Source organism: Mytilus galloprovincialis, chromosome 7, assembly GCF_965363235.1.
Source record: "Mytilus galloprovincialis chromosome 7, xbMytGall1.hap1.1, whole genome shotgun sequence".
NCBI classification, from domain to species: domain Eukaryota; kingdom Metazoa; phylum Mollusca; class Bivalvia; order Mytilida; family Mytilidae; genus Mytilus; species Mytilus galloprovincialis.
In genome coordinates this window covers 61,282,352-61,306,824 of record NC_134844.1, presented here as the reverse complement: position 1 = coordinate 61,306,824, position 24,473 = coordinate 61,282,352, and the positions used below count along the sequence as shown (strand labels likewise).

Sequence of the window (24,473 nt, the reverse complement as noted above, 5' to 3'; positions counted from 1 at the left end):
TTTTCCTTCAACTTACAATACTGTATAGTGCGCGCATTTGAATACACTTCTCTATAGATATTTACACTATTTCAGTCATATCATGACTGCGTACTTCTTATTCATGGTTGTATGAAGTGCATTACGTTAGATATTTTTTTCTATTGTAAGGTAAAGAAAAGGAATGTTAATTCAAAAATACATCCGAACAAGTTTCAAGTGAAAGGTAAATATTATAAATAAAACTTCGGTCGTTGAAATGTACTATTGCTATCCGTTGTTATATGTTTAATAACCAAAGTTATTCATTATGTCATTATGTCAAAATACAAAGGAGTGTATGATTTTATTCAAAGTAATTTAAAAAAAAAGAAAAAGCATAGTATTACCTTTTTTTCAACTTGACATACGTTTTACGGTCAACATCTCGAGTTTGTTGACAGATGTCTGTATCTTAATTTTCAGAAATTACTTAAGGTATAACTTGATGACGATAAATAAACGAAATGTGAAAGAAGGTAATACATATACTCAATAAACATAAAAAACGTAAAACGCAGTCAAAAATTAATATTTCATATAATACTATGGTGTTGAATTACACCTTTGCTGATACAAACAAACAAACACATCTAAGAAATCTGATCATACTATCAAATTCATAGTTGGAAAGCTTTGAATATCTTGAAAAAGGATCAAATTGAAATGCAGGAAAAAACAAATCAAGACACGGAGTTCGGAGTGTAACGGCTGAAATCTTTTTATTTTCCTACATTTTAATTTGGTTATTTTTTTAACATGCAATAACATATTTAAATGTTTATATTTATTCATATATAACTATATAAGTAAATCGAGATAGAATATTAGAGAGGTCATGTTACTTTCTTTTTGAATCACGAGATGTTATGGACCGCAATTTTCACTTTTTTTTTCTTTTTTTTTTGTAGGCTAATGTATGTCTGACAATCTTATTATCTGTTCCTTTTGAAATATAAATAATTTAAAACAACTTATTTTGGGAAAAGAAGGGTATTCATACACACACTTTTATCATGGATATAAATATTTGATTTGCAAATTTCTAGCGGTTGACATTCAATTAAATCTTCATTAAAACTAAAAATTTAAATAGTTTTATGTTCTTCAAATAAAGTATGGTCAATGCCATCAACTTTCCACAAATTGTTATACTTGTCTTTTTCTGATGTACCTGTGTATAGTTTCAGTAACTGAAGGTCATACTCGAACATAATTTTGTGATTGATATATAGTTACTTGTTCAATATTTACCGTAGGTGTTCAATTTATTCAAATGATGGACAGAAAGTTATTTTAGCTGAAAGACGAATTATTGTATTCCTTCATATGCATTCTGTCGTTTGATAGCAGCCGATTCCGTATAAAAGAAACCAAAAATTAAAGAATATATAGCTATATATAGGGGCCAGCTTAAACATGCCTTAGACTGCGGCATTGTATCGCTGAGTTGAAGACCCATTGGTGGCATTCGATTTTTTTGCCCATTGGTCGAGTTGTTGTCTCTTTAACACATTCCTCATTTCCATTCTCAATTTTAAACATTGAGTATAGATTACAAGGTTTTTTTTAGCTGAAAATAATATTTTATTTTTTTCCTTCTTTGCGCTTTGTTTTAAAAATGATAGGAAACGATGTTCATCTTTTCAGACTGCCGTACTCTTTTTTAATTTTTTGTTTTATTATAGATTTTTTGTTGCAATGAGAAACCAAAAATTATACTTTCAAAACTTTAATCTCATCGTTTTTTTTTGTTTTTTTTTTGTTGTTATCATTTTTATTAATCTCATTAATACAAATCGCTATCGCTGTGAAAACTCAATTAAATGATTTATTGATTTTAAATTCAAAATCTGAACTGAATTTGTCATCAAACGAAAAAAAGAGGACAAATTGGCTGCTACTCTTCATGTTGGAATGCAGAGACACACACAGTTATCTTAATATATACTTTTATATTTCATAAGTGCATAAATGACAAATAGACAACATTAACGTATATGTAGTGATTCGAGAAAAACAAATATTATATAAATCTGTATCCATTCATCAAAGAAAAACTTTTGGTATATGGTAAAATGGACTTTTTACTATGTTCTCAGACACACAAATAAGAAGTCCGTCTACACACTGTTAGCCAATACAATTTGACACAACTCAACATATGTATTTTTTCGTGTAGAGAGACTAACCGCATACCGTGATAAACAAATATTACTTATAAAACACATCAGGTCAGTTGACAAAACATACATCATTGGCCAATACAAGTTATGATTGAAACTTTCAGACAGGATATTTTCCCGCTATTCTGCGAATCGTGGGAAAAAAGTAATATTACTTATGTCCAAAAGTGTTTAGTAGTTAATAACAATTTAAACATTTATGCAACTATGATGTCGATTGTCCTGCGCAAGATATTCTGAGAAGCGGCACGGGCTACTCATCTTCCAAAATTAAATCCCGCTATTTTGTATTTTTTTCGGTGTCTTCCTCCTATTCCCACTTTTAAAAAATACTATTCCTTCTATTCCCACTTGCAAATAACAATAGATGTTTTGATAAATAATTTGTTTTTATAACAATTCAAGGTTAATTAGAATTTCACAGATTTACCTGTCTTTTTTTTTTAAAGCATTACATATTTGGTACACTTTTTAGGTATAATACCTTGTTTTTTTGTATTTTGTTTCTTTTTTCTTCATAGAACTACGTAAAAATAAAGAAAACTTATGATAAATAGATTGGAGTTGGATTTATTTATAAATTTTTGAATTTGTATTAAATAAAGAAAAAATATGATAAATAGATTGGAGTCAGATTTATTTTAAAATTTTTGAATTTGTACTTAAAAATAAAGAAAAAATATAATAAATTGATAGATTGGATTAAACTTTTGAATTTGTAACCTTAAAAAATTACCAAAAACTGTTGATCAAATCAACATAGATGGTATTTGGACATGTACAACCAAAGGTGATCCATTCCTGCTAACAGACGACAACACAGTAGGGCGTATGCTTATCTTCAATACACAAACAAATCTAACACACTTATCAGCTGCAGATATCATATATGGTGATGGTACATATATAAAAGACCTTTGATCCAAACTGTATCAAAAGCTTTACTTATGTCCACAAATGTTATACTAGTAAGTTGTTTGTCGTTTAGTGACTTTATAATATGATTATACAACTCAATCAAATGATGGGTAGTAGAATGGGTAGCACAGCAAGCTGAAGAAACATGTCACGTGTCCACATCCAAACATCTTTCAACTAATTAAACTTCTAAAACATGAGGAAGCCTTTAACGCCATGACCATGATCCAGTATGCAGCCGGTTGGAAGAGAGTGGCCCCAAAAGAGAAGTATGTAGAAATAAAAAACAGATTAGACAAACTTAAGATTAGACACCGCAACCAGGAAGTCACAACAGTAGAGTTTGGTTATGCAACCTGCCACCGTCTTCAGGTGGAATAGATTGATAAACTTTAATAGACTTGTATACAGTGATTGCATAATATTTGTGCTACAAATGTACAATTCATGATTTCATTTAGTGATGTTGTATAATTTGTGTTATACTATGCTTGCTTGAATCTAAAGTAATAAAATAATTTACTTATATTTGTTTTAATTTCTTTCATATTTATTTTGTTTAAAAAAAACCCAGAATAACTTATAACCTGTTCTAATAAAAAAAACCCACACTGTTCAATTAACAGTTGATTAACAAATGTTTGTACAGTATAATCCTTTGTATGTACAAGTTTTCCTCCTATTCCCACATGAAATTTTACCTTTTCTTACCAGATTTATAAAAAGTGGGAATAGAGGGAATGAACCTTTTTTCCAACTTCTCACTTGTGTTCCCTCCGTTTTCCCAGATCCCACCTTTTTTAAAATCCTATATCCCACTTTTCAAAAATATAAAAAAAATTTAAATAAAACTAGAACCAAACACTTATTTACATGTAGATCCTTGAGATCAAAAACGAAAGTTTTTTTTTTATTTTATGAAATGGCAAAATCAAAAGCTCGAACCAATCTAACGAATGGTAAACAACTGTCATATTCCTGACTTTGTACATGTACTGGCATTTTTTAATGTAGAAACGGTGGATTAAACCTGGTCTTATAGCTAGTAAATTAAAAACCTTTCACTTTTTTTCGCTTATTTAGACATAACAAAGTATATCAGAAAATTCTCTTCAAGATTATATACGTGACGAATAGTACATTACATTCAATTTGGTAGTTCTTGAACAAAGATTATACCCAATTTTTTCGTACGTACAGATAAGAATAACGTGTATCCTTTCGTCAATTTCCTATGAAGATTATACACTGACAGGCGTCTGACAATGCACATTCTAAAGTATATCATATTATTTGTGTCTCTTGTGTTTTTTCTTTAAAGTGACTTACATTATCTAAAAAAAATAGTCACAAGCACAAAGGGAGTATTTCCCATTACATAATATATAAAAAATGCAATATGTAGTTACTTCTTTCATATAAAATGAATTGTTACCATGGTTACACATATAATTCAAACGATATATATTGCACGGAAGGTAAAGCATTATAACGAATCGTTAAAAATCTATAATTGGTTTTTCAAATTCTTTCACTGTAATTTGTCTTGGAATGAATTCACCATTGGATTTTCCTTTAAAAAAGAATGGATTCCTTGACATTGTTTTAGTCTTCGGTGCTTTTGAATGATGTTCAACAACTTCCGGATCCGCGTCTTTTGATTTCTTGAGAGTTTCCACCTTCCTCTTTTTTCTTTTTCTTCCATAGACTAAGAGGCATACAAATAGTGTCATAATAGTCAAAACAGCTGCTGCAACAAGTATCCACCAAGGCCAATACAAATCACGTAGCTTTTCCCAGAAACTGGAATTTGAAGACGAAGCTGTTGCATTACCTTCAATAAAAAATGTTCAAATAGTAGAGAAGATCATTACGTTAAGGTTTCTACTGTGAATGATAAGGAATATTAAGATCAAAAACGATTTTAATATTTAGTTTGGATATTTTTTGCACAGAATGCAAAGTGAAAAGCGCTTGAAAGGTGTTCGAGGACACTTCAGAATGTACATGCACAATGAATATAAATGTCGTAACGAAATGGCAGATGGATATTGTTACTGAGTAAAATGGTTTGAATTATTTTACGTTTTTTTTTTTCAGAGATAGTAAAAGCTTGTTGTCTGCTACCGGTTTTGATCATTGTTGAAAGTCGTACGGTGACCTTTTATAGTTGCCATTAAAGATTAAGACTGAACACAAATGCGGCCACTTACTAGTATTGTTTAGACAAAAACTTTCCAAAAATTGACATTTTATGGCATATTTTATAGATTTTTTGAATTTTAGCACTTCTTTAATGGCCAAATATGTTAATATCTTTTACATAAACTAACTGAAGTACACCATTTTTTCATTTGAAAATGCATGTACCAAGTCAGGAATATGACAGTTGTTGTCAATTTGTTTGATGTGTTTCATCATTTGATTTTAGCCAATTGAATAGGGACTTTACGTTTGAATTTTCCTCGAAGTTCATTTTTTTGTGAATTTACTTTTTTCTGGACACTTTAATGTTTAAAAATAAATGTCAAAAATCTTTCATCAAATTTACTTTGACATTCAGGCCAAAACTAAATCTTACAGTATCATCTCTTTTAACCATTTAACATTCAATAGGTGCCGTAAAATATTATAATAATATTGTTTGATTGTTTGTTGGTTGCTTAACGTCCAGTGGTAAATATGTCAATCATGCAATTTAAGGACGAGAACAAGTAAACGATAAATTCAATAGGTATGTCTTGTAATAATAGAAGCCATCCGGTATGATGGTCGGATACTTTTGGACTGCCACTAGAATATGAGGGTATATTGGATAGGGACAGAAATTTTGCCTTGCAACATCCACATACGGACCTCTCAAAGAGTTGTTGCAATGGTTCTAAACATACAAAAAGCATGGCACTCTCCTTATTACAGGCATTGGATTTAACGTCCCAATTCTGACCGGACATTGATTATAAGAAAATATGTACCCATACACGAACATCAGTGTTTACCTGTACTATTACCAGTTGTCACAACAGATCCTGTAGAAACAGTGCTTGCAACAGCTGTTTCCGTAGTTGTGGCAGTAGTTGTTGTTGTTGATTGCGTTACTGCCACTACATTTGTTGTCGTGGCTTCAGTAGTTGTGGTTGTTACTGAATCAATTGTTGTCGGTCCTATTGTTGTATCGATTGTTGTAATGGAATCTGTAGTTACGTCTGTTGCGGCTTCTTGTGTTGTCCCTACAAGTTATAGCAAAGTTAATGATAACACTAGTTTTTAAATGTGTAAAAAAAGTGAAATTGAAATATTGCCAAATACTATTCTTTTTGCATATACTAAAAACGTGGTATAAAAGCACACCGTAGATATCAAATCAGACTGACCTTAGATGACTTTAGTTATTCTCTTTAGGTTCGTTTTGGTCATATAGGTTTCACGATATCGGTTAATTATTATAATACTTCCTTTGTTTTTACATTGATTTTCTGAGCTTGCGCGTTCATCGTGAATACTCATTTTGTAAAGTGTTTCGGACGCACCAATTAATAAAATGTCATTTCGTTTGATATGTCTGATAATTAGGTCTTTCCACTTTTCGTGGGAAAGACCTTTTGTTTTTCTTCTGAATATTAGGTCTTTCGACTTTTCGTGGAAAGACCTTTTGTTTTTCTTCTGATTATTATTATTATTTATTTTTTTTTTCTTCTGCCGTCTGAGATGCTTTTTTGTCTTACAACATTTCGAATGGATTTTTTGGCCAATGATGTTGTACAGTAATGCGGGTTTCAAAACTCACCCTGTGTGACCGAACACTTATTTTTTATAGGAGTGGAGTGATCGGAAGACATCTTAAGGGAGTTATTTCCCTTTGAAAATTTAAGAAAGACGATGTGTTGGATAAATTCATACGGTATAAGTCGTAGAGGCCTACAGTCTTTTGATATAAAGTCCTTGGTCCATTTAAAGGAAATTGAGGTCAAGGTCAAAGATCAAGGTCATGTTATAAATTTTGAATTTTGCTTGTTATCGTTATTCAAAAGAAACTGTTACAGTTAATGATATGATATGTTTGCAAAACTACTGTTTACAATAAAGCGCAACTGCAACCTATTCAGTCGAAGTGTTTTGGTTAACCCTTATAGGAGTTTTCTCCCCTTATGTATTTGAAATCATTATTTCTCCACAACCATATAAGTGATTGACCTTGGACCTTCTAATTTGAGTTCACTGACCCATGACCTTGAAATTGAGGTCAAGGTCAAAGGTCAAGGTGATGAATTTTGCTTGTTATCGTTATTCAAAAGAAACTGTTACAGTTAATGATAAGATGTGTTTGCCAAATAACTGTTTACAATAAGGCGCAACTTCAACCTATTTCAGTCGAAGTGTTTTGGTTAACCCTTATATGAGTTTTCTCCCCTTATGTATTTGAAATCATTATTTCTCCACAACCATACAAGTGATTGACCTCGGGCCTTCCTATTTGATTTCACTGACCTGTGACCTTGAATTTGAGGTCAAGGTTGAAGGTCAAGGTTATATACTAAATTTTGAATTTTGCTTGTAATCTATATTCAAAAGAAACTGTAACAGTTAATGTTATGATGTGCTTGCCAAATTACTGTTTACAATACGGAGCAACTTCAACCCATTTAAGTCGAAGTGTTTTGGTCAATCCTTATAGGAGTTTTCTCCCCTTTTGTATTTGAAATCGGTATTTCTCCACAGCCATACAAGTGATTGACCTGGGGTCTTTTGATTTCAGATCACTGACCTATGACCTTGACCTCAATTTCAAGGTAGGCCCGAGGTCAATCACCTGTATTGTTGTGGAGAAATAATGATTTCAAATACATAAGGGGAGAAAACTCTTGAAATTGAGGTCAAGGTCAAAGGTCAACTTGACGTTCTAGATTTTGTTCTTTGCTTTAAATTCTTTCTTGTTCATTATAAAACAATTAAGTCTACTGCATATACCTATTAATTTTATTTTTTTTATATCAGTTTGAGGTACCAAATTACATCAAAAAGGAATGACCTTTTCTCACATCTTTTTTTAAATTTCATTCTTATTATCGAGGTTGAAAGACCTTCAATTGTTCTCTGAAGAATTGGTTTTTAATATTTTGTTTGCTTTTTTTATTCCTCAATTCATCTTCTATCAATATATACTAGTGTTATGAAAAGTTATTTATTTTGAAACTAAGCAGCGAACATCCTTAAGGTGAATCTAAAGAGTTAAAGCATTTTATTCTTTCGCTTGTTTTTGATTGTTTTGAATTGATTTTTTTTTTCGAGTATCGGTAATTGTCTGGTAATATCTAGACGAAATAAAACGGCATCTTGATTACATATTTACGAATGAATATTCTTTGCTTTCCTCTTTGTTTACTCTTGATTGTGAAACCATACCACTTCTTTTTTTTTTTATATTGGACTATACATACATGGGTTAACAGGAGTAAAATGCATCCTAACATATTTCGTGGCTCCAGATTCATAGTAGTATTCGTTATCCTTCGTAGCGTCACAGAATACAGGAAAAAATGTATCCTCACTCATTGACAGGTAAAGAGATAGAGTAATTGCTCCATCTGATCCAACCTTATATCGCTAAAACAGACGTAAACATTTTTATATAAGAATTTGACCATACCTAACTTCACATTTTTTCAGAGCTTCGGGTGTATTCGATGATTATATGCTACACAATGATGCCAACTCTCAATTATTGAAAAAAAAGTTCAATGTTCAATGCTTATAATACCCTTCCAAAGATGTCTATACAATTATAAGATTGACAAATCAGACGATATAACATTTGTTTTAAATGCGTTACAAGTCGATCAAAACAATTGTATATACCTTTTTTTCCATTACAACATATAATTCGATACGAAACTGGGAAATTTCTGCCTTTTAGCAACCATATTAATTATTTAAGTGTTGTTTTTTTTTAGTAATTTTTATTTACTACATTCTTATGTACTTTTGAAATAGGCCTCTAGATTAAGTATTACTATAAACATGGTAAACATGGCAATTATGAGTACCTATTTTTATTTAAACTTACTCCACAATACGGCCATGGCGAAGAATCATACATTTCCATAACTATAAAATCCCCACGTGATGGTGTATCTCTGCTCTCTGCAGACCAGGAACCGAGACAGTTAAATGCTCCATAGAATGGATTTGCTGGAGAAAAAAAAAGCAGTTCGTTTAATGGTTTGTTTTTGGGACTGGTTACATCTTTTCTAATTACTTTTTCGATGTCAGACAATAATCATGAAATATAAATGACAATGTTATTGTTTTCAAATTGCCTATTTTTCACTTGATATGGTTTTAAATGAATTATAAACTAATAAAAGTAGAAAACAGGTATGTGTGTGTATGTGAATTGTTGCGACAGAAACCTTACAATACAAGAAAAGTAATCTGATATCAATTAACTAAGCATCCTCGTTTATTGCTTGATTTGTGGTGTTTAAAGCCACTATCTGCACGAATGAGTAGATCGTCGTGATAAGTTTTTATTGACGGAGGAAGCCAAAGTGCTCACTGAAAGCTAACGGCATTCGGCAGAAGACCTAAAAATTCGTGTAAATTAAGTTCGGAGTCTAACACAACTGCCACGTGCGGGGTTCGAGTTCATAATTTCAGACAGACAAGTGATACTACATGTAACACCATACTCGTCAGAAATTCATTCTCAAACCAACTGATATAAAAAGAAGATGTGGTATGATTGCCAATGAGATAACGCTTCACAAGATTCTAAATGACATAGAAATTACCAACTTGAGGTAGCCTTCTACAATGAACAAAGCCTATACCGCATAGTCACCAGTATGAGATAAGATAAGATAAATTTATTTTATTATAATCACATATGAAAATAATGATCTGTGCTCAATAAAAGGAAATAAAGAATTAAATTTTACCATGATAGTCACATTAAATTAATACAAACAAAGGTCAAATAATTATCTTTCAAACCAGCATCGTCTAACAAGAGGATTACAGATAATCACTGCCCTACCCTACTTTCCTCTCCCTTAATATCAGACGAAAATCGGTCTGTAAACATGTGCAGTATTTGCCTATGTTAACCACCCAACTCATTCTCCTATTACGACCTACCTATCACCCGCTTTCCTCCCCTAATTGCCACCCCGTTGATCCTTTACTTCTGCCCACTCTCTGTATCATGAAAATAATCATTGTCTACAATCTCGGTGGCATAGGAGAAAATAACGCTATAAAACCTTTTTGATACAGAAATCCATAAATTGAAGATATTTATGTACATGTAACTAAGTATTCAAATTATTTTTCCTTATATTATATGCATTACCGTTAGATACCAAGTTAAAATCGTAGCAACTCTTTAAAGCAATGCTGGTATCTGAGATGGGAGCTACCGATGATTGGCTACTGGAACAATAATCTGCATTACCGCCACTACTGAATGTGAAGTAATAAGTCTCAAAGGAAAACGGACAATTCACGTACTGATAATTATCTGAAATAAAAGAATATAATTAGTTTAAACATATGGTATTGTCTAAATATACAATAGTATTGGAACTTTATAACAACTTTAAAAAATAAAAAATAATCCTCTCTTAATAAGTACAATATTGATACAGTCAGGACAATACCCCCCCCCCCCCTTTTTTTTCCAAAAAAAATCGATTCGTCTTCTTTTTGGGTTATTGAACAGTGTGGTACAATTTCATAGAGATCTATCTCTCTAACCCAAGGTCTTATCTTGAAACAAAATTGGCTTCCGAGACGACATCGCCAAGCCAATTTACGGCAGTACATTTTTGAGGTCGTACAAAAATCTTAAGAATTTGTATCGGTTTTACAAGATTTATTTAAGATTTCAAAATGATAATAATATTTACAAGTTATTTTTTTATTAATAATTACCATACTAATTTCAAAATCTACCTTGACCAAAAACTTTAACCTGAAGCGGGACAGATTGACGGACGGACGAACGAACGGAAAAACGGACGAACGTACGCAAAGACCAGAACATATAATGCTCATAAATGGGGCATACAAATTACCCAACACATTAAATAATTATAAATGAAAGGACACGGTCACCCCGTTCTAGTCCCTTATAGAAACGGATACAAATTATTCTTATCATACATGTTTTGTACTTACATTTTGTCAGAGCAAAACTTGACGTTGATGAAGTAAATCTTGAAGCACAAGTTGAAGCAGCCGCTAATACACCTGTGCCTCCTAGATCCTCTGTAAATTTAATCTATATAATGTATACTTAATAATTCTTGCAAATGTTATTATATTTAGAATATCAATACAAAGTAATAATCAAATTTAAAACAAAAAATCGGATTCTTGACTTCTTATAAATTTAGTTTACCGTGCGTATTGCTGTGTGTGTTTTGTTTTTCTTCTTTTCCAAATTGTCTAGAGGTATAGGGGGAGTGTTGAGATCTAACAAAAAATGGTAATCAAGTCATTGTTTGCGACTGTCCTAAGTCAGGAACCTCTAGCCTTTGTTAGTCGTGTTGGTTTTTTTTCTTTTTTGTGTTCATTTATGTGTTTCGGAGTTTAGTGTGGCAAAAATACTAGTAACGAAAAATTATTATATTTATGAGCATCTAAATTAACGGATTGTCAATATAAGTTCCAAAGGTTGAATACTTCTCTGTCTTCATTTATTAATAGCAGTTTAAGCAATCGTAAAAAGTAAAATGCCGTACCATAATATTCCCTTATAACACTGTTGAACTGTTTGAAAGCTTGACATAACTGTCGACTTGAAGTATCAGTACTGTAAATATGGGTTCCACTGTAAAGCATCAAGTAATAATAATAACCAGTTGATGGATCGTAATACTCGTCCTCACAACTTGGTGACGAACCTGTCAAATAATGATAAACGAATATCAATTCCACTATAAAACAAAAATGTCGCTCACAAGGTTGTGACGAACCTGTTAATGAAAGACGTTGGATCGCGAATCCTACTAATAACTGAAGGTGAGGTGTGGTACATGTACGTGTTCCAAACATTAAGGCTATTCCAGCTTCGGCATTGCACCAATTGGGGTGATTTCAAAGTAAATCACTTGCACCCTTTTACAGAAGCAGACATCTTTCAAAGGTAAAGGTTTACTATAGACAAAAGTTAGTTGGCTGATTTTATGAAAGTTTACGTTGTTAAAAGAATACGATAATGCATTAAATTTAATGTCCGAGTCAGTATATTTTTTTTTAGCAAAACACGAACATTTTGTTTTTAGTTTTTTCGACGCAATTAATCAAATCATTTTTTTTCAAAATTAAACACTACAATATCTGAAAAACCTGGATTTTAAAATGTTTGTATGTCATCTGTTTAACCACAATGTTTTTTTCCATCAACTTTGGGATAAGAATATTTTTAGGGAAAAAAGACATACCCCTAACCTCGCTTTTTTTACATGTTAAATGGTTGTTCCCAACCTATTGATGCTTCAACCATGAAAGGCCAAAGAAACAAATAATTTGTCTAAATGATATTTACCATATGCCGAACCATCCGATGTTTGGTAATCGGTAATGGTATAGCTAGATGTAAATTGTCGTTTTATTGCTTCTGTAACGAACCAATAAGTGACGCCTGCTGTGGCTGTTGTCCATTCTGCTGGAAACCCACTTCCGGTGCAGGCTGACAACACTGTTTTTCCTGAAGGTAGAATGGTAAAAATAACTGTTCATTTGTAATCAATCATTACTGTAACAGTAACTTATCTAATGGAAAGGGGAGAATTGAATTCTAGGAATTTTCAAGGGTGTAAAAGTTTTTTTTTTTTTTTTATTAAATACCTTTAAAAAGGTGTAGAATGGAATATGTCTCAGAAGTTACTATATATATATAATCAATATTATCTAGTTCTTTTATTTCTCTACAGCTTTTTCATGATGGATTTTTAACAAAACATTTATTTATTTGCAATCAAAATATTTAAAAAAAAATGTTTAAGAAATATGAAAAAATGTAAGAATAGAATGACGTTTAATAATTCTGGGCCTTATTGTACATGTTGTACTATGATTTTACACTAAATTTTGACAATCCAGCTGGCAACCTGGTTGAATAGAAAATATGAAGATGGTACATACAAATATGTCCATAAAATTTCACAAATGAACCGAGATACAGAAAGACATGTACACATATTACGTATACACAAAAAAACAAACTAGTCGTAGTAAATGACGTCAGGTCAGGTACTTCCTGCTGTTGATCCGTCACCCGTCAGACGACAGATCAATTATACACGAAAAGAGGGGCGAGAGATACCAGAGTCAAACTCGTAGATCGAAAATAAACTGACAACGCAATGGCTAAATATTAGAAAGACAAACTGACAAATAATAGTACACAAGACACAACATAGAAAACTAAAGATTAAGCAACACGAACCCCACCAAAAACTGGGGATGGGCTCAGGTGCTCCGGAAGGGTAAGCAGATCCTGCTCCACTGGCACCTGTCGTGTTGTTCATGTTATTACAAACCCGGTAAACAGTCTAATTCAGTAGGTCATATTCGTTAAAAGGGAAGGGGATTGTAGTTTACAAAACAAAACAAATATCGAAGTTTATATAAAAGGAAACTACATTCATTAAAAAGTGATTTGTGTATTTCTTTATTTTTAAACGTCATCTGAAGGTCAAACAATGTCAATACCCTTTACTTTATTGTATCCTGTGGCTTATAGATTATCCGGAAACGCAATCATGTTAACGTTATTTATTGTTACTATTTGCCTTTTGTTAAATTAATATGATATTTCATGAACATACTCCCTTATCAATCTACGTTGTGAAGAAAAATCAGCAATTATTAAATGACAAGGAGAAATATAAATGCCATAAAAAAAGGACAAACACGAATTTTTAAGTCCATTTATAGATAAAAATCATACAATATTTATCGATACGTTACAAAGATAACAAGACACATGTAAGCGGTGTGTGTGAATGTGTGCGCACGCGGGACAGGAAGGGGTGTAGAATTAGGGGAAAGGGGATAGGAGACGTTCGAGTTATCTTTAATATACCAAAAACTCATCAATTACAATCATTTTGTAAATTATGTATATAATAGTTCTTTGTTATGGAAAATGTATATACAGATGAAGCCGTCAAATTGTTGGACAATAGTAAAAAATCGACCAATAATTATCAAATAAAAAAAGAAGGTTCAGTAGAGATCACTTCTAACCTCTCATCAAAACTGTCAGAATCTGTCAGGAGAACTGTTCTAGGACAGTATGTGGAACTGTCATCCTGACACCTAGCTAGAACAGTTCTAACCTAGAACTGATTTGGTCAGTTCTACCTGCATGTAGAACTGATTTAGACAGTTCTACCCAGAAATGATCCTGATAGTTCTACCCTAGAACACACTAGAACAGTTGTTCTACGATTAGAACTCATTTGGTCAGTTCTACGGCTAGAATTGATTTAGTCAGTTCTATCAATAGAAAAGTTTTAAGAACTCTTTGTCTTAAATATAAATAAGTCAAAAGAATATAATATACATTAAAACATTCTCATCACAGCACTGTTTTAACATTTCTTTAACTGCAGTGACGTCATTAAGACCTGTTCTAAAATTCTGACAGTTCTACGGTTAGAACTGACTTAGTCAGTTCTGCTGATAGTTCTACGGTTAGAACTGATTTGGTCAGTTCTGTTGACAGTTCTAAGACTAGAACTGATTTGGACAGTTCTACCTAGAACAGTTTTAGACAGTTCTACCCTAGAACTGATCCTGACAGTTCTAATTAGAACATATTTGGTCAGTTCTACCTAGAACTGATTCTGACAGTTCTACTTAGAACAGTTCTAGGTAGTACTGTTCTAGGACAGTTTAGAACAGTTCTATGACAGATTATTCTGACAGTTCTAATGAGAGGTTAGAAGTAATCTCCACTGTATAAAGTAACAGTAATTAACATCATATTTAGATAAACAAAAGTTAGGAAGTTGTAAAACACATTAGATCTTTCCAGTCGCAAGGGGACATAATTGCTCTGTTCATACATTCGTTCGAATATAATTAAAATAGAAAGTGTAAGATAGAGTCAAGAAAAGCGGGTACAGATATGAGAAAGATGCATGTTGTGACCTCTTGATTGATTTACAAACCGATTTAATATGCATATTTTGAATGTTTAAACCTATAAAAAAGTTTTCAGTAAATGTTCAGCCTATTTCCAGGTCAGAAATTAATTGAATGACTGTATTTACTTTACGTCCAGTTGCAAATATTTCATGCGTATTCAAGATTAGAACAATTATCAAACTGACCATCTTATAGTTTGCATCTGCCAAATGGGACGACCGGACGACAAATGATGACATATTTGATAGGGACAACAGTTTTATCCTCGTAACATGTCTACAGAAACAACAGAGTTGTTATTTATCTACTAAACGTAAATTATGCGCACCTTTACTGACAAGACGTCACTGCGTAGTATTACACCCCTTACAGACATACGAGGCGACCACTATTCCAGCAGAGTAGTACTCTTTCAACAGAGAAAGTGGGACCTATTTCTAATCCATGGTTAACTCTCTTGGTGCATGCAAACATTTCACATTTACTTCAATGTTTGTCTTTTAAATCTGACAGTTTGTTATGACTTCTTTCTTTTCTTTAGAAGTGATTCTATAATAACGACAATCATGTACATTGTACTTGAGAAGTATTTAATGCTATTCTATTTTCAAGAGGGTCTAACAGGTCAATGTCTATGGTCTATATGCAATTAAATGAATAATCCCTTGAGTTGAAAAATTCATACAATTTAATGATTTCAATATTTTTCAATTAATTTTTAAACTTCAAATATTAAGACTAGACGTTATAATTCATATACTTCTTATAAGTAGTTTTAGCTTGAATTGTATACCAAATAAGGCTTCTTCAAACTATTGTTGAGGAATAAAAATCATGCTTAACAAAATTTCTCTTTGTTATTGTGATTTATTTATTTTTCATCCGTTGTGTTAGCAATAAATAAGGCTTCTTCAAATTATTGTTTAATGCATACAAAATATGCTAACAAAATAACTGTTTAGTTTTGTGATTTGTTTTTCTATCATCCTTTGTATCTATCAATAAGTGTCATTAAAGAATTCAGTAACAGTACTTGTCTTTTTTTTTAAGCAAAATGCGAACCATATTTTTTTTACAATTTCTCAAAGTAATGAGTTACTGTTGATCAACATATTGTTTCTTCTTGGTTTCCTTTATGGGAATTTGTTTCATAAATACAACAAAATGAATATTACAAATGTCTAATGCTCTGGTTTTTTTTTACGTCGTTGGCTATATTGCATGATTCAAGGAACTTCGAGCACATAATGTCCATTTTGGGGCCCAACGATAGTTCAGGATGGGGGCCGGTGGTCAAATCCGTTGTTATCCCCAAATATACTCCTGCTGTTTATCAAATTATTTGCAATAGATGGACTTTGATATACCTGTTGGTGACCTTCTGCTGTTGTCTGTTCTTTGGTGGGGTTGTTGTCTCTTTGACACATTCCCCATTCCCATTTTCAGTTTTATTTGATATAATGCCTTCATAATCGCTGATTTTTTTAGCAGTTTAGTATTTTGTTTTTGTTTCTTAATACAGACAAAGGTAAATGGGAAGGTTTCGTAGGTATGAAGGTATTATGATATGAGATTTTTACTTGTTTTTGGAGAATTATTTCACAACTCGCCTAAACTCGGGATGTGTTGATTGTGCCGAAAGTTGCAAATGCTTTTCCGTAATTCCTTTTGGCGTTAATCATTATTTTTTTAATATTATGGATATTCGGTTATACAAATAACTTAAGTGACAAAGGACGCAAATATTCAACCAATTGAAAACTTCACGAAGTATTTATACAACCAATTCACACATTAATTCCAATTTCTCAAACCTACAAACAGATGTAACAAGGATTGTTTTATAAATTTGAGGTCAATAACTTGCGGCCGAAAGCAATATTAATAATTATATTTTGAGCCTTTGACTTAAGTAAAAATGAATAAAAACACTACACAATTGTACAATAGTTTTAAGGTTGTTACTCTCATAATTCTTAACATGTTTGAAATGAAAAATAAATGTTTGTTCAATTTTACTGCTTATTAAAATATATAAAAATATTATATTAAAGTGTAATGCACTGTTATTCATAAATTTCCATGATTCGGAAATGCCTAACTATCTTTAGGAAAACACGTATGAAAGATCGGAACAAGATCTGTTTTATTGAACTTGAGTGAATTATTGTGATAAACCTTTTAAACATTCCCATTGTCACGCATTAAACTTCCAGAATATTACATTGCGGGTAATTTCTTTGTATTTTTATTTTTATGTGACAGGTGCAGAAGGAAAAACTCAGAAATATACGCAGGCTTTTACAGTATTTCTTAATATTCTTCCAAAACTGTTAAGGGGGCAGGACATATATTATATTGAATACGAATCTACTTCTAAGGCGCTAACCTCTCCTTAACTTGGGACAGTGTTGTAAAGCTCCCCTTTTTATTGGATTGTAGGGGAAGCTAGTTTTCCCCCTCCTAAAATCTTCTTTTTTAACATATAACAAGGACAATGTTCTCATTTACAACATTGCGATATTATTTTTGTTTTCTATTTGTTGTTACTTAAAACGGTTTAATGTAATATATTCTATGGTCAGTCTTTGACGCCATTTACAGCACCATTGTTTTTTTCGTGGCGATCATGTAGTTTGTGTTGATTGGGAACCAGAGTACCCATAGGTATTCACAGATTAAAAAAGAATTAAGAAAAGTATAGTAAAACGAAAACAAAAACTACATGGACCATTGAAATTCAGTCACAAATTGTTCTCTATCCGTTTTAGTTGTTATCCCTGACACAAATATGCTGGATTCCACGATGGATAAAGCCAAAGACTAAGCAACACGAACCCCAACAAAACCGGCCGTTATATCAGGTGCTCCAGAAGGATACATGTGTGGTGTCATATGCCATCATCGGTGGCCGATGTATATATACATGTAGTACTATGAAGCAACTTAATAAAGAAAAATAAAGTATTTAGTATATTAGGATATTTAAATGCATTGTGATATTTAATGGAAGGTATATAGACATTGAATATGAATATCATTTATTGAAGAAAAATATTTTGATAAGGTTTTAAAGAATTTAATCAAAGAATCAATCACAGGTGTTTTGGTTACTAAATACGTAAAGAACATGTATTTATGAAATCCTAATGTTTATTTATTTGATTACAATTTCTTAATGACCTGTATAACAAATAGTCTTATCTGATACACATCGGTATTTTCTACAATTTCTTTGACTTTATTCGATCAAATTACGAGGACATGAACCGGTTTCGGGTGAAAAAACATGAAAGATGATGATGGATGGATGCTCAACGTCCAGCGACAAATTAATAAGCATATTAAGGATTGAAGATAACATGTTTCAATGTACTGTGCGTTTTAACCATGCTAGTCATTGTACAAGACCGAGACCCGGAGCCGAATTTGTAACGTGCTAGATCACAAGGTAACAGTCTGCAGGATTCAATCCTGACCAGGCGTTGTCTATCATTTTAAATGTCGCTCGCTTAGCGGAAAAGCTTAACATTACGATCTCGATCCTTGGATTGAAGATTAAACGTGAAATGGGAAGAAGACAAGGTTCGAAATATTAATCAGTGAGCTGATGAATTGAAACAACGATTTATTTTAAGAAATATATTCATATACAGATTTCATATTTTTTTCCGTTAATTCAATCTTTTTCTTATATATTTTGTTTACTAAGAATCATTGTCTTTTTCTAAACATTGCTTTAAAAGCTGAGCCTCCAAAATAGAAACTATGCGTTCAATGGTTTAATATGGCGGATTATAGTATTATTTTGTTATGTTCACTGTTGTAATGAAAAGAGAAGCTACTAACGCTAATTATTTTTCTTAAACTTATATTATCCTTAATATAGAGATGACTTTTGTATTTGCTAATATTTTAACGCTTATATATTTATACGTATTAGTTTATATATAAGTTTCCTCTATAAACATTTTTACAAAAATGTACTTTTAATCGATAAGATTATGTACAAAATGCGTACTTGTAATGTCACATTATAATAATTTTGGAGATAATTTCAGTGAACTTTGAGGTTACCGATTAGGTTGTGAAACAATATGATAATGACGTATTACGCAATATTTTTTACTAATAAAAACAGCTTGGTCAGTAAGACCATCTTGACCCTAGTTTCGATGAATAATAACATTATGTCGCAAACTCAAAGGTCAATGCTTATAAAAATATGACAGAATTTTAAATTACGTCTTAAGACCTGGTGTAACAATCTCTTTATTTTGATAAAAGATCAACAAAAATTTCAACAATATTTATGAATGTAAGAATCGGAAATTCCTTTTGGTTTCGAACTTAACTTATTGTGCTTGACTTTTGCAATGGAAGTTTAGGATTAAGATGCAGTAGGTATTTGCTCTCAACATTTCTAATCTTTGCGCAGATTATGACATATAAAGCTAGTATAGCGGAGCATTGAAGGAACGGATATGAACTCTGCATCGGAGATAGCAACCTTTTTACCTAAATTTACAAGAAGTTACACGTCTTATCAAGCCAAACAAACCAATAACTCATTATCCAATTTAAGGTATCAAAACATGTAGTATGTAAGTCAGAGCACGCATTACATACGGACAAGGAGAGTACAACTTAGCCCCAACTCATATGCATATTTCTTGAAACGTGGTTAGCTACAAAGAGCTACATGTATTATAGTGATGTATATGTATGTGTTTGTCTGATCCTAAATTGATTGATAATATAAATGATAAACAGTTGTATGATCCCTTTTCCGCATGTACCATAGGAACATTACAGTTATAACATTTCATTAGGTCTAAATATTTGTATTTAAAATATTTTACGAGAGGGCCAACACATTTTTATGATATTATACCGAAAAAAAAAGTCCACAAAATTGAAATTGACTAATTTTTTTTTGTGTGATAATAACGAAGTTGTATAAAAAGAGCTTTTCATTGAACGCTTTAAAATTGGTATTATTCATCAATCCTTTCGAACACATTTTGATAGTATCTGAAAGATGGATCGAACTTTATTTTCTAAACACTTCACATCATTGATAATGTGTGTCTTTGAATCCGAAAACACGAAAATTCCGAACAGTATATTAGAAATAAAAAGATGTGGTATGTTTGCCAATTAGACAACACTCCACAACAGATCAATTGACTTACAAATTAACAACTTTTATTATAGATTACCGTACGACCTTCAACAATGAGCCAAACCCATATCGCATAGTCAGCTATAAAAGGCCGCATGTAAAACATTTCATAAAATGAACGAAAAACAAATATTATACACGACAACAGAAGGCATACATTGTGTGCGTTGGAAATTATGAGTCATATCACAGTGAAAATGACTTAAGATGCTTATCTTACAAACTTAAGATTTACAATGGTATTGGTATTGGATTTTCGAATTTATGGGATTATTTTATTCTTTGATTGGCATTTGGTTATTCATACTCACAAAAGATATGCACATGATCAACTATTCATTATCCGCTCATTTTTACTCGATGCAATTTTTCAAATAATTATCATAAAAACTAGGCAATTTTCAAATAATTATCATAAAAACTAGGCAATTTTCAAATAATTATCAACAAAACCTGGGGGGGGGGGGGGTTAAGTATTTTTCAGATGACCAGTATTAGTTGTTAAATTGATAAAATGATTTTGAATATTACTTGTTTACAGGCTGGTCAATGTTGAACAATGTGCAGCCACTGAATTAAACCGGCATGTTTCTTCGTGTTTTTTTGTAGATATGATAGTATTCCCCCATAGGCATCATACTTGTAAATATTGTAAATCATGTAACTAACCCATTTTTAACTTTCATCTAATTATAATGGGTATACTTGTATCGTTTACATGTAATAAAAGTTAGAGTGCTGAGAATATGTACTTTTATGAAAGGTCTGTATTCTTTTCTTTCTGATTTTTTTCTTTCTTTTATTGTATAATGGTGCAGTTTTTTTAATACACCTGAATTATATAAGAACATTCCCTCATCTTCATCTTCAACCCCCCCCCCCCCCCCCCCCCCCTCTTCCCCAACCTACCCTAAAAAAAATACATAAAACTTATTTTAGAGCAATGGAGAATATCATATCTGACAGGAATTAAGTTTTCTTGTAACGAACTTTTCATGACTATTTTTCACAAAACATCAATACAACTATGTCATGATTAATTTCAGTAGAGTTACTTTTAAAACTTATGTTTATTTATTGTATTTTTGAAGTAAATTTCAAAAGTTAGTTACATCGACCATTATATATTCAAATACAAAATTGTCAATCTATTTAACTTTTTATATCAGTAAATCAATAAAAAAAAATCTGTATATTTTTCAAACTTATTCAATTTTATTTGTTTTCAAATTATTTTCCAAGTTAAATATTGATTTGTTTATAATACGATATTAATAAAACTAGATAATTTTCTAAATCATTTCATTTACCTTGTAAAATGCAGCTTATTATGAATAATAATACTTTTATCCATTTATTCATTTTGCTCCTTTTTAAATCATCTTTTCTTCAGGAAATGAAAGTTAATATTTGTACCTTCATTTGGTTATTAAAGTTCATTCTTATGATTGACTGTTTTCAACTTTATAAAAACAAACGCAAATATGTCCATTTAAATTCTAAAGGAAAAGTGTCAAAGTAATCGTACCTACTTATATTTCAAAATATATAAAACTGAGTAATTATTGGGTATATCATAAGTGTTTGGGATTGTTCTTACCCTTGGGAGGTTTAATAGCATTCATGACAATAGAAAATACTAAAAATCACAGAAATTAAAGAAATATACAACGTAGTTACATCTCAATACATCTGTAGAAAAACAAACTTCATTTTTCAATTGAAATTTATGACAGGTAAAATTACATTTGTAATTAAACGACAAAACAGTAATTAAAAAAAAAAATTGATGACATTTATTACTCTAACTTGATGAGTAGAAATACTTTAGTCCATCCTTTCAGTTGACTTTACTTAAAATATTTTTGATAACCTTTTCATATTCGAAATTTAAATAAAGTCATTTTCATACGATATACGTATAATTAAGACATATTAAATGTTATCAGCTGTATCATATCAGTTTAAATTGTAAATCAAATCGAACCATTATGCTTATTGACTTTAAAAGACACCTTCAAATTCTATATAACCTAAGTAGTATCATTTTTTGGCTTCCGTTCACGTTCCGTTAACGTTCGTTATAATGTAGGGCGATTGTTATCCCAGAGTCACAAGTTATTCCGTACGGACTTTGCATAGCATGCTTCTTTATTATTGGTAAATTCTTTTTTAATAGTGTTCTCTGTTTTGACTTCCTGTTCAAATAAATATATAAATGATAATGCTTGTGAAATGAGTGTTACATGCGGGTGAGGCCGTATACTAGTAGTGGCAGATATCCCTAACTGGTACAATGTAACTTGCTATCAAGCATGTTTATAAAACCAACTCTACGTATAATTCTAGTACGTACATAGCACTAAATATATACTATTCATGGAAGATTCAGACTGATACCTTCACAAATCCAACTAATTCTACGTATAGTAGGTTCTATTTTAAAGCCGGCTCTGAGAATTGTTTTTCGTACGTTCTAGTACGTGCACAGCAGAGAATACTAGTCTTGGACGATCTACCGGACTGGAACCTTGTTATCAAGAATGACTTTGTAGTACTTAGCCAACTCTTAGTATCGTTATAGCCCAAAGCCGACTCTTGGTATCGTTCTAGGCCAAAGTCAACTCTTAGTATCATTATAATCAAAAGTCGACTATTAGTATCGTCCTATTCCAAAGCCGATTCTCAGTATCGTTTTAGTCCAATATAGACTCTTATTATCGTTTTAGTTCAAAGCCAACTCTTAGTATCGTTCGAATCCAAAACCGACAACTCCTAGTGTCGTTATATATCAAAGCCGACTCTTAGTATCGTTTTAGTCCAATGTCGACTCTTAGTATCGTTTTAGTCTAAAGCCGAAACTTAGTATCGCTTTAGTCCAAAGTTGACTCTGGGTATCGTTATAGTTTGAAGCCGACTCTTAGTGTCGTTTTAGTACACAGCCGACTTGTTGTATCGATTTAGTACAAAGTCGATTCTTTGTATCGTTTTAGTCCAAAATCAACTCTTAGTACCGTTTTAGTCTAAAGCCGAAACTAAGTATCGATTTAGTCCAAAGTTGACTCTGGGTATCGTTTTAGTTTTAACCGACTCCTAGTGTCTTTTTAGTACACAGCCGACTTGTAGTATCGTTTTAGTACACAGCCGATTCTTAGTATCGTTTTAGTTCAATGTCGACTCTTAGTATTGTTTTAGTCTAAAACCTACAGTTAGTATCGTTTTAGTCCAAAGTTGACTCTGGGTATCTTTATAGTTAAAGCCGACTCTTTGTGTCGTTTAAGTCCAAAGTTGACTCTTGGTATCGTTTTAGTCTTAATTCGACTCTTAATATCGTTTTAGTACATATCTGACTCAAAGCAGCGTTATGATGCAAGTCAAGGTATACAAGTATTTGTGTCGCGATTTTATCGTCCTGAATTTACACTTTTTGCATCATCAATCAATCCATCAATAAATCAGTCAAATTAATTACTGATACAAACTACCATATATAACAAAAGAAGTGATAAAACTGCCAAAGAGACAAGTCTCCACAAGAGACCTAATGACATAGTAACTAGCAACTATATGTCACTGTACGGCCTTTAATAATGAGCAAAACCGATATCGTATAGTCCATTATAAAGGGCTCCGACTGCTAATGTATGTACCAAAATAATGATACATTATTACACACCTGTTGTTGAGTGGGTGGACCAAAGGATTCGTATGCGTCCCTTGTCCATGTGATCTGGTTTTTGTATCGAATTTTTTCCATTATTGTTGAACGTATTTGTAAAACAAATGACACTGATCTCTCTCATTTTATTTTGAATTGAATGTGCGCATTCTGGATCGTTGTTTTTTTAATTTCCATCTTTTTTGTTTTGTTTTTAATTTGTTTTAGTTCGTCTTTCCTTGTCGTATGTTTTAGAAAATGTTGGATCATATGACATCTTCTTGTTCATTATCGGATAATATAAATCTGTTTTTAAAGGTACGTTTCCCCAGAAGTTTAAGTTGAA

At 31.8% G+C, this 24,473-nt stretch overlaps 1 protein-coding gene across 1 annotated transcript; it reads right to left on the bottom strand.

Moving 5' to 3' along the window:
- Positions 1–3,459: 3,459 nt before the first annotated feature.
- On the bottom strand, positions 3,460–21,948 carry LOC143083417 (uncharacterized). The gene is made up of 9 exons (XM_076259665.1): positions 21,780–21,948; positions 12,673–12,834; positions 11,867–12,028; positions 11,301–11,390; positions 10,474–10,641; positions 9,187–9,311; positions 8,561–8,726; positions 6,122–6,352; positions 3,460–4,956 (listed from the first exon to the last, which is right to left on the bottom strand). Exons 1-9 carry the CDS (start codon positions 21,829–21,831, stop codon positions 4,622–4,624), a joined length of 1,491 nt encoding a protein of 496 aa, XP_076115780.1. The 5' UTR covers positions 21,832–21,948; the 3' UTR covers positions 3,460–4,621.
- Positions 21,949–24,473: the final 2,525 nt, after the last annotated feature.

What these genes read in the sequence shown, in the direction of transcription:
- LOC143083417 (XM_076259665.1), bottom strand. Translation starts at nt 21,831, where the DNA reads ATGAATAAATGGATAAAAGTATTATTATTCATAATAAGCTGCATTTTA. An exon ending in ATCGGATGGTTCGGCATATG is followed by an intron (nt 12,029 to 12,672) that starts GTAAATATCATT and finishes ATTATTTGACAG; the next exon opens with GTTCGTCACCAAGTTGTGAG. An exon ending in TGTTATAAGGGAATATTATG is followed by an intron (nt 11,391 to 11,866) that starts GTACGGCATTTT and finishes TTAAATTTACAG; the next exon opens with AGGATCTAGGAGGCACAGGT.